Source organism: Galeopterus variegatus, unplaced genomic scaffold (genome assembly GCF_000696425.1).
Source record: "Galeopterus variegatus unplaced genomic scaffold, G_variegatus-3.0.2 Scaffold2318, whole genome shotgun sequence".
NCBI classification, from domain to species: Eukaryota; Metazoa; Chordata; class Mammalia; order Dermoptera; family Cynocephalidae; genus Galeopterus; species Galeopterus variegatus.
Window position 1 is genome coordinate 95,258 of NW_007728429.1, and position 12,041 is coordinate 107,298.

Consider the following 12,041-nt stretch of genomic DNA (forward strand, 5'->3'; position numbering starts at 1 on the left):
CACAAGCACCATAACTAGTGTTCACATTGCTGTAGCTTTTTGGTTACACTCCATTCTCTCTTCCTAGACTCTATAGGAGGATGGTACCATGTTCTTGTCAGTTTTATACCCCTAAGACTTAGCATAGTGCCCAACATATGGATAAGTACAGTACTCAAAGACTACATAGAGAATGAATAAAATCTAAAAATAAAAAACCTATAAAATAACTGTAAGAGTGTATGTTTGCACATATGCTGTATGTTTAGAAGACTCTAAATTAAACTGAATTACTGCTAACCTGGATCTTCTTGACTGTTTGTATCAGTGTCAGTAGCTGACGAAGCTTCCTGCACAGGACTCCTACTTTCTCCGCCATCCCATGATAAGAGCATCTTTTGTGGATCTAAAGTACTCCTAGTAATGAAGAATGCATTCGCTTTTTTAAATTATATAAATGATCTTACGTAAAAATATCTACTGAAGTCAGTATTTAAATTATGAACAATCCATTTATATCCAGTCATATTCAAGTCCAAAATTGAAAGACAGCCCAAAAATGCTCTGCCCACATACAGCAAGGTTCTTAACTAATACCCACGGATAGGCTTCAGAGAATTTGAGAACCCTTTAAAAGTATATGTAAAATACTGATTGTGCTTTTTCCTGGGAACAAGGTTCTTAGTTTTCATCAGATTCTAAAAAAGATCCATCACACACAAAAGTTAAAAATCACTAATATACTGGTATAGGTTCACCTCAACTGTCAGATTACATAAATAAAATTTTTGTATTTAAGATTAAATGTTTTTTTCAAAAGGAAACTTTCATATCTCATACTGAATAAATGAGTTACTTTAATCTGTTTACAGATGGAACATTTTTCCATGATGAGTGAAGTTGATCCAAATTTATTACTTGTCCTTTCTTATGGGCAAAGCCCAATCGGCAATACATTGAAACAGCATTCTGAAAAGAACATAAAGAAAATTAGCATTTAAAATCAATTAGACATCAGAATATTTGTATGAAAAAAATACTTTAATAGACTATACTTATAGTGATTCTCAAAAACTTTCATCCCTTAACTAGAAAAAAACATTTTCAGTAAGCCTGTAGGCCTGTTGCTCCCTTAAGGTTTTCATGCATGTATGGTAAGGAATGCTTCCAACTCTCTGGCCTTGCACTCCCTAGATGTGCTCCCAATGAAGCAGGAGTTATTGCTTTAATTAATCTCGTTACAAGATACTGATCAAGCTGTTTCCTGCTGTACACAGAAGTGTGAGTGTTCTCTTTCATCCTATGTGGTAGAACAATGATTCAGGGCTCCTGATCTTGCTCTTTTCTATCTTTGCAAGCACACTTTTACTGCTCCCACTCCCTCAGACAACTAATAAGAATCTCAATACTTCTGTTTCTCAATAGCTTATCAAAATAAAAATCTACTAGTAAAATCCATTCACATTATAAGTAAAAAGAGTACAAATATAACATACCTTAACCAGGGATAAGTCTATCTCAAGGACATTTGCAAGCTGGAAAATAAAATTAAAAATTATATTTTACATTCTTAGAATCATTGGCACATTACACAATTGTAATAGACAAATGTAATCACAATCAGCCATTTTACATTCTTAGAATTTTACATTCTTAGAACTATCAGCACGTTATACAGTTGTAATAAACAAATGTAATCATAATCAGCAAAATTTTAAATTACAAATTGAAACACTAAAATTTTGAATTCAGAACTTTTTTCTTTCTCTAAGACGTTCAGAGTAGAAAAATCCAGGTAGTGACCATAACAACTTAAGATTCCTTACTCTTTAACTGTGTCTTATTTAAAATGAGAAAATTCCTAGATAGATCAATATAGTCTACAATCTTTCACATAAAAAGTAGTTTAACCAAATTATAAATTATTAACTTAAAAATTTTTAACATACATGTATAGGAATTAACTTAAGAATAGTGACATTTAAGTGTATTAATAGTCTATGATCTGATCTCCCTACGTATAGATTTAGAAAATATTATTAAATAATTTTGCCTAATTTACAGTTATTTTATAACCTTGAAATTATATTCCTTCATAAGACGTTGTCACACTTACCTCTGCAACATTAGTGTGCTCATCTATTGAAACAAATATCTTATAGAGTAGAGTTTCAAAATAATCTCCTTGCACTCGATTCATTACAAAACCTTCAAGAGGAGGAACTAAAACAATATAAACAAAATAGGCTTTTCTCAGTAACATGGTTTTATAAAACAAAGTTTAACTTAAATATCTAATCAAAAAGAGAAACCTCAAACTTAGGAACTGAATAGTTTTTGATTTATTATATCTACTTTATAGCAAGATTTCTAAAATTCCCTAAGTTAGGTACATATACAACATCTGCACAGAGAGGACTCTGAAGGCAGACCACAAGATCTACAGAGTACTTTAATTCACCATGGAACTCTCTCCTGCCTGAGTTACTGAGGCAGAGTAAATGCTGCAGGACATGGACTTGGCCGAAAGACAAAGGAACAGGGATTGCTTCAGAATGGGGAAGCCTGCAAAGGGTTTCTGAAGTGTGTGTTTTGGATGCCCCATAGGCAGCAGGAGTGACTCGGCCAATGTGGAAAAGCAAAGGACTGCAAGAAGAGTTTTTATGCTATACGAACACCAGGTGGACAGGAAGTATTGGCTTTCTGCCTTTCTTCCCATCACATCCACTCCACCCTGAGAAGAGGAAACATTCATCTTCATGATTGCCACATTTACCAGCAGTCACTAGTATAATTTGCTCTTTGGGGCTTCCAATTCTGTACCCTTCTCAGCAGCCTCAGAGGCAAGAGGTCAAGATCTACCTCAGCATAGTATACAGCCCAACCATTGCTCTCCACCTGATTGTTCATTCGTGCTCTTTTCTATCTCTTTGGTCCAAATGCTCTAATCTGATTTACCAGAGTGCTCTGCCAGCCAATAACAGAGAAGCACCATGCTTTCCTTTGCCATTCTCCCCGGTGTAGACATTTCCCTTGAAAATATACAGGAAAGAGGAGGGCCTAGGCCATAGTAGCAGTTGGGTATTCCTGTGTCCCCGGGTCCTAATACCATCTAATTGTACCCAAAAACCTAAATTATTCCAAAAAACGAAAAATAAGACAAAATTCAAGTAGTCAAAGGAAGACACTGAAAAACCACAATGTACATTTCAGGAGAGGTTATTCACTTTACAGATCTGGCTCACATCATTTTCTAATTTAGTGCTATCTACATTACATCTAGATACATTTAAGGATCAAAGGTTTCCTTTTAGAAATATTTTAGAAATCCCACATTTGACATCACTAATTCTTTTCCTACACTATGTGAGAATAACAATAGCAAACATTCACTGAACAGTTGCTAAGTGCTAGACTACTGCTGGGTACTATACAGTAGTACTGGTACTATACAGTAGGTACTATACAGTAGTACGGGTACAGTAGCATAATTACCCCTATTTTAGAGACAAAGATACCAAAACACTAAGATATTAAAATTTTTCCTAAGCCACAATTAATATATGGCAAAAAGAATGAGGCAACTCTACATGAAGAAATATAAAATAGTCTCTAATATAAGTTAAAAAAAACCCAAAATACTCCGATTATACTACCTTTTGTAAAAATAAAACAACACAAAAAAGGATATATACATATATGCCTCTGTGCATGCCTATACATCTAGAAGGATACATAAAGCAACTTAACAGTGGCTGCTGAGAAAGAAATGGCACAGCTAGGCAAAGGAGTGGGAGGTAGACTTTTTGACATGCCTTTGTAAATTTAGAATGTTATGTCATAATTATTGCCTACTCAAAAATACATTAATAAAAATAAATATAAAGAAAAAATATCTTGGAATAGCCAAGAAAAATGTAAAAAAAAAAAAAGATTCACAAAGAAAGCTTGGCCATAACTAATATTAAAAGTTACTCTAAGTCACTGTAATCAAAATAATATGGTATCAGCTGAAGAAAAAAAGATTATCAGAATTAGATCCAGTATAGAGGGGAATGTAGTGGATGACGAAAGCTATGCTTCCACTCAGCAGTTATTGAAAAAACAGTGCTACCATTTATCCAAAGAGAAAACCAAGTTGGACCCTTATTTCATATCAAATACTATACAAAAATAAGTTCCAAGGGGACTACAGACTAGAAAATATATGACAAACATTTTCAAGAATTTTCAGATTTATTTATGTCATAGAAGTATTCTATTCAAGCATAACAAAAATCTAGAGACTATGAAGGGTAGACATAAAATGTGTAATTAGAAAGTTTGATGAATGATGGAACAAATATGTTTTATTTAACAACAGAGCCTTTCATGATTATTACCCCCAAAGTGCTTCGATCCTCCATATGTTTGTTCCACCACCCACAGTGCCTGTTTTTTTCACTGAAACATGTCTGAAATGCCTTCTTTGAAATCACCTTCAGGTATCTTTTGTACTAAATTTGACAGCTTCCATGCTGTCAAACTGCTTTCCTTTCGAGTTTATTCCACTTGGGGGAACAGCAAGAGACACATAAAGTGAACATGATGACAAGTAAAGTGAAGTCAGCAGTTATTCCATGGGTCTCTCTACACCACCAAAAACTGTCAGCTACTAAGTGAAGTGTGGCAGAACACAGCACCGTAATGGAGCAGCCATCCATCTGGCCCTTCCTTGACTGATTCTTTCAAATGATCTTAGTGCTAATGTGAGTCAATGTTCAAACCGTTAGTCAAAATGGACTGAAATGAACTAGTCAAAGACCAGTCTTTTCAGGTGGATCTCAAGTGAGTCGTCAGTTTACCAGACGAGAGTAGAGACTGGAGCAATGCTTTTGTACTTTCCAGCTGTCACAGGAAACCACTACCACCTCCATCTTCCAGAAACCATTTCCCTGTCAAAACCTTTCCAATTTCCAATTTTAAAACTAGTATTTTATTTGTTATAGCACCAGCTATACAAACCCAAATTAGTATTTCATTTTTTCAGCTGTCTTTCCAAGCTTAAAATGGAATTCACATCTGCACACCATTCAAACTGCATTATTAACAAATCATAAACATATACTAACCCAAACAAAGGTCAGGACACAGTAGATCATGATAAACTGTCACGATTCAACAGTGACATAAGGGAGTATTTCTGTAATAAGCACTATCACCACTCATTTGTTAATAGTAAGGTCACACTCCAGAATTTTTTGAAACTTTATATTTGATTACACAAATATTACATATCTTATATGGTAAAAGATATCACAAAAAAGAACAGCAGCTAAAAAATATGCTACAAAACACACTTATAACACATAACCTGAATATAATATGTGCTTCCACAAACTGGTAAGAAATCTAACCTGCAGGAAAAAAAGCACCATTCTGTGTTCAAGAATGTTGACCTATTATTATTATTATAGTGGCAAAAACTGGAAATCATCTAAATAACCAGCAATAGGGGAATGGTTTAATAAAATGATACACTTTACACAAGGCTCTTAATATTGGTCTAACTTTAGGAAGTGAGTGAAGGAGGAAGAGAGGAGGAAATAAAGAGAAAAAAGACTGTAGTAACATGAAAAAATAAGACATAGGTATGTTAAGTGAAAACAGAGACCACATTTTCTAATATTACTGGGTATATACAAAAACTGCTATGCACTGAACAAGAATTAAAAGGTAACATGAATTTATAAAAGTATTGACTTGATTTGGCATTGTGAGAAATTTATCTTTGATTTTTATTATTTTAACATAGTGTGTACACCAAAATAACATAAAAATGAAAATAAGGAATTTAAGTAAAACCACTGCAGTGTGTTACACTGTAATGAAGAAATGTTTTTCTTTGATATATCTTAACACCTAAGATTCTAAGACGATTTATGTTTAATTTCTTAGAATGATATGTAGTGCTCAGAAGCTAGTAGCCACTCAAAAAACAACAAAAAATGTAAGCACAGACTTACCTGCTATACAACTGTCATCAGATATTGGTACATCCAGATAAATAAATCCTTTGTTATATAAACCTACAGAAGCAAAAGGACCTTGGTTTAGATGGAACATTACACAATAGTAATAAAAAAAAATTTTTTTTAAACTGATTCCTGGCTTTTGTATAGATTCTTACAACTGAATGCTATGTGAAGAAGAAAAAAGTAAAACAGAAAAAAGTTATATTTTTTAAATCTCGGTTTCCTGTATGTATGCTCAGAACTACAATACTTTTCTTACCATTCATTTTTATAAATTTCTAGTGTATGTGACTAATTACAGCTACACTGAAAAACAACAGACTAAGATCACATTTCAAACAATAAGCAGCCTTAGGAAATAGTACTATTTATACCTAATTGGTAAGTACTACTATTAATAATTCATGGTTTAAAACAACTTTTTATGTTGACAAAAGACCATTTCTACTAACCACTTACTATGTACTACATTGTAATCTAGTGATCCAGAGAGTTGAGGGCCTGAATCGATGATCTTATCAATAGCGCATTTCTCAGGCAAAGAGCATATCTAAGAAAAGCAAAATATTTTCAGTTAAGTTCTGTCCAAATTAACTAATTCATAAGTCTCCTGAAATCTATTTATGTTGAAACTAATATTACACGTCATCAGTTAAAGGAACTACATATTTTTTCATTTACCACTCTAGAATTCAAACAAAAAAACTATGCACATAACCATCATTAAGGTACCAAAACATGCTACCAACAGAACTTAGAGAACAAAGTCACAATAATAAGTACCAATATTTGCTGGTTAGTAGTAAGTGTTCACTAATAAATAACAATATTTACTCTTCTTCAATTGAAACCAGATCCATTTATTTGCTGATTCAGAATCTCTCAAATCATAAGTTTACTCAAACTCCACATGAATCTTATCAATGAAGGTTCACTAGTTTATGATATAGTTTAACAGCTATGTTAGGAAGTACTTATACTGAAGCAAAATTTCTAAGCCTTACACTCACTGGATTTAACACACCCTCTGGAGAAAAATTAAACGCAGACCAAAAAAAGCCCACATATTCACTTACATTCCTTCAACTACACATAGATATGACCTGGTCTCTAGGTCCCCTCATCACCCCACCACTTTCTTCTACGTCAACACCCCTTCCAATATGTGATCTGACCACTGGGAATATCATTTGCCTTGATTTTGACACTATTGCCCCATCAAAGCACCTATTACTTCTGTATGTGAGTGCAGTGACTCAGTACAGGTTCCACTGCAAACTGCCTGGGTGAAAATCTTGAACCTTTACTACCACTACGACTTGAGCAGTTACTTAATTGCTCTGTGCTTACTTTCCTCAACTGTGAAATGGGTACAAATAACGCTTAATTATCCTCTGGGGTTGTTATGAGAATTAAATGAGACAATATCAAAAGCACTTGTAATAGTTGCAATAGTGCCTGGCACATCCAGCACACAGCAGGTGTTCAAAAGTGTTAGCCAATACTATTGTTGTGGGTGGTTATGGCATCATATGTCTGTCACTTTACATAAAATTCCTATCTAATTAATACCCCCAGATTATTGTACCTGAACCATTAAAAGAGTGTCTTGAAAACTCAGAGTATTATAGCCTATCAAGATCATTTTAAATTTTGAATTTAATTTTCTTCAAAAAAAAAACCCCACAAATAGAGTTCCTTTTTAAAAAAATTACAGAACTATATAACTAAAAATCGTAAAATAAGTTTTAAAAAAAAATTCTATGTTTAACTTTTAAAGATCTCTACCTTGATGTCATCTTCTGTGATATATCCAGCCTGCACCACCCACCACGCCTCTATGGCAATTTCCACTGGCTTTATTGGTAGAAGATCACGGGCCGTTTTCCTTCTGAAAAATTTCTGCAATGATACAAACATTTGAGAATTTGCAGTCAACTAAAATTGCCACTTTCTTCTTTTATCAATCATATCATAAGACTGTTTCTAACAGGCTAAATAAATATCTTTTTAAAACTCTCTTGTTTTAAAATCTTAACTATTCTAGATATACTGAATGGAGAACGTCATTCTTAAATTGTTTCAAAATAAATTATTTCAAAACACTAATCATCGAATCTGGATCTAAATCCAGAAACTCAAATGAAACCCAAGCAGTAAAAAATGCATTTGAAAATGTGTATTTATTTCACTCTTTAAGTGAACCCTAGGAAGAGAATGGGAAAGTAAAAAGATCAGCAGAGCAAAATTAATTTTTTTAAATGTTTATGCCTTAAATATTTTTAAATTCAATAATCACTTAAGCTATAACCTAGAAAATACTGAAAAGTTCTTTTTGTATTGTTTCTGTGTTGAGCATATTTTATTTGGTCAAAAAAATTACAATTTATTATTTCTACCACTTAAAATAATCAAACTGTGTCATGAGGGGACCAAAAAATGAAAAGAAAGGGAAATGACTAACTTACTTTTGATGATCTACACTGATTCATAAGATCAATATACTGGTTTCTTCCTATGCCAAGAAGCCTTAGACCTAAAAGAAAGAGCCTTTCTTTTAAAAACATTTAATATATCTTGAAATGTCAGTACACTCATTCACAAGTGGTTTTAGGAAAAAACCCTCAGCTGTGTTCATCTTTTGATTATTGATTGACGGTCCATCAAAATCAAATTAAAAGGAATTTTTCAAATGAAATAGAAAAGTAAACTTTGGGAGAGATGAATTTAAGCTGACACTTTTGAGAATGCTAAATGAGAACATTTTTAAAAAGGAGAAGTCCTCCCAATTTCAAGAAGTCAGAATGAACTTCTCAGCAAAATCTTCTTACACAACAGAACTATGTCACATTTAGCATAATAAAACACCAGCAAATTATGTTAGTAAAATCCGTGTAAAATGCTGTAAATATACTGTGCACAAGTTTTCTTCCCTCATTTGGTACACACCCAGCCCAAGTATCAGAAAGAACTTCATTCTCTAGAAATATAGAGATTGGTCCTACTTTTCTGATTCTACCACTCCAAAATATTCCTCCCCCTCTTAGACATTTAGACTCAATCTTACAATTGACTTGTATCACCTGATAAAATTCCCATTAATAATATTGCTTGCTGTTCTCATTTTTCATGTCTTTCAGGTCAAAAACACACAGCACCATATGACAGACACCTGCATGCATGCACAAAAATACAAACTAAACATTACCTCCTTCAGCATAATTAAATACTCACAGTCAGCAGCAGTAAAATTGGGCAGTGAATCATAACTTTTCTCACTGTTCATAATGTCCTTTTAAAAAAGAAAAAAATTTGAAATCTGAAATGCAAAATCTCCTTAGATAAAAACATGTGTATAAATATATATTACTACAGCCAAACAGAATAATAATTATTACAAGAAGTATTAAGATCACAGTTTGGCAACCTAAAGCCTGCATGCCACATTGTGGCACTTATCACATGATCCCAACTTAATAACTGAAAGGCAGACTTTCAGGTCTGGATTTCTGACAACACTCTTTATGAATCCCAGACAGTTGCCCTGTACCCTCTGCATTGCAGAAGCTAAGCAAGAAAAGCCTCTATTAGAGTTCAGGTTCCAGTCTCTCCATATTTCACACCCAATCCTAGATTCCTATTCTAAGAGAAGGCCAAATAATGTGTCACAGCTCCATCAGCATGCATCCAAAACATGCACTATCAACAAAAATTTTAATCACCTAGCAGTCTTTGCTCCTATTAGTAGCAGAGTTAAACTCAGTATCCAGCTTTTTCCAGCCCCCATCTGTCTCTCCAATAATAAACCAACTGTTTATTGTGGGGATAAGACCCATTTTCAACCCAGGAGCTATACCCAATAGTAAAGAACAGAAATCAGAGAACAGCAAGCACACATACGTAATTGATATAAAAACTGGTAAACAGGACAAAAATTCCATCTATTTTATCCCCCAAACCCTGTGGGCCACACTAGAAAAATAATCAAAGAGACAGCAATAATTTTATGTAGTTCTACTTACTGATTAGCTGTCACCTTCATTATGCTACCCTAGTTCTTCATTATGCTACCCGGGCTATCAAGCCTCAAGCTTTAGTATTTCCTCCAATAGGTACAGGGGAAACATGGGACTGTAGAAGTCCCCACAGAAAAGGGTCTTAAGGAGATAAACAAAGGGAGCTCCCAGTAAAGGATGCCACATCATTAAGGGAGCTAATCTCCCTGTTACTGCAGGTTCTAGGATTCTCCTAGAACTTATTTATTTATAAGTAGTAAATGAATACTGGATTAATACCACCAATCTTTACATCCAGCTTTCTTGAAAAAAACAGTATGTAATTAGTATTAAAGCTACTCCATACAAGCCTAAAAACTGCCTTTGGAAAAAGGATAACAACCTAAAGTTAATAATTACAGAAAGAGATTAACAGCCAGGGCTACTAATACATTTCTGTTTTCTGACACGTGTATTATATAATGTTGGGTCTAAGTCATCATTTATTCTTTACAGTTAATGAATAGTTAAAAACATTGTTTCTCTGAGCTTAATGTTCAATTCTGTCACCTACATTTTCAACCTTAATCATTTATTAAAAACAACAAATTTTATACAGTCTCTGCTAACAGAAATGACTGATTAATATTACAATAGCACAAAGGGCCAACAATATCTCCAAGAACACAGAATATAAACAGATACCTTTCCAATGTGAAAACATCAATAATGACCACCAGTACAAGTGTGGCCCAAACAGTTAACTTTTAACCAACGGCCCTTCTTACACTATAAGCTCAGCAATTGTATCTGCCTGCTACAGCTGAGAGCTGAAGAGCTGGTCATCATCTGCAAAGTGTCCCTGACATGCAGCTCCATCCCATTCATAATGATTCAACCACACTGTAAACTCACCTCCATAATCCCAGTATAATATGAAAATGGTGTTATCCTCAGGCCCTTCACAATAATATCTGATAAATGGTAAGGGTACAGCATGAGATGATCCCTACTGTACTTCAGTAGTTCCTCATAGTATTTGCGTTCATCTTTCTTGACATGTTTGACTAGGGGAAGGAGGAAAATTTTCCAGTTTTTTTCAGGTTTCTTATAGTTACATATTAACTATAAATGCAGTAAGAAATACTTTACAAACCATTACTAAATTCAAAAGAAAAGTATATAAGTTAGAACAGAACAAATAAAATATTCTAAGTTAGAACAAAGAAACAAGAAACAGACTTCAGAGTATGTAAGTAAAAGTGTATAATAGGCCAGATAAGTAAAGAAATAATTCATACCAAGTAACAAAACAAATACTGAAGCATGCCCTCCAAAAAAGGTGAAAACATGGGCTGTAATTCATCAAATCCTTTATTATATTACTTTACAAGACCACCAAATTCAATGGTAGTTTTCAATAAAGTCTGTTTTAAAAAATTATTTGCTGTTTTTTTTTTTTTTTAATGTAAAAATCCTTCTGACTTTCATGGAAAACATTTATATAGAAAAACTACCTCTGAAACATTATGCTTAAAATAAGAGTAATACATGATAGGGAAAGACTAGCAGGGTAATAAAATAGACTAACCAAAGTAATCTGACAAATAAAAAACAAATATTTAAAAAATTCTTTTTAAATCATGGGACAAACTATGTTAAAATTTGTTCCAATTATTATAGAAAGAGTTTTTCATTAAAGTTATATTATTTGGAAAATTTACCAGACAAAACAAAACACATAGTCAAAAATTATTAAGAACTAATATACTTTTCCTTTTCTGACTTATTTTCTCACCTTAGGCAAAAAGAGGACTTTTTTCTTTTTTTTTTTTAAAGATGACCAGTAAGGGGATCTTAACCCTTCACTTGGTGTTATCAGCACCATGCTCTCCGAAGTGAGCTAACCAGCCATCCCTATATAGGATCCGAACCCTTGACCTTGGTATTATCAGCACCACACTCTCCCAAGTGAGCCACGGGCCGGCCCCAAAGAGGACTTTTTTTTTTTTTTTTTTTTTTTTTTTTTTTTTTTTTTTTTTTCCCTTTCCGG

General features: G+C 33.5%; 1 protein-coding gene across 1 annotated transcript in view; it reads right to left on the reverse strand.

Annotated features, from left to right (window-relative positions):
• The window catches only part of FAM91A1 (family with sequence similarity 91, member A1), a 44,598-nt gene that overhangs the window by 25,907 nt on the left and 6,650 nt on the right, over positions 1 to 12,041 (reverse strand). The window contains exons 3-12 of the mRNA XM_008581291.1: positions 10,904 to 11,055; positions 9,228 to 9,285; positions 8,462 to 8,529; positions 7,782 to 7,895; positions 6,453 to 6,543; positions 5,985 to 6,047; positions 2,096 to 2,202; positions 1,476 to 1,514; positions 836 to 948; positions 281 to 396 (exon numbers count right to left, since the gene is read on the reverse strand). Coding sequence (XP_008579513.1) covers positions 281 to 396; positions 836 to 948; positions 1,476 to 1,514; positions 2,096 to 2,202; positions 5,985 to 6,047; positions 6,453 to 6,543; positions 7,782 to 7,895; positions 8,462 to 8,529; positions 9,228 to 9,285; positions 10,904 to 11,055 — 921 coding nt within the window. The remainder of the gene's footprint in view (positions 1 to 280; positions 397 to 835; positions 949 to 1,475; positions 1,515 to 2,095; positions 2,203 to 5,984; positions 6,048 to 6,452; positions 6,544 to 7,781; positions 7,896 to 8,461; positions 8,530 to 9,227; positions 9,286 to 10,903; positions 11,056 to 12,041) is intronic.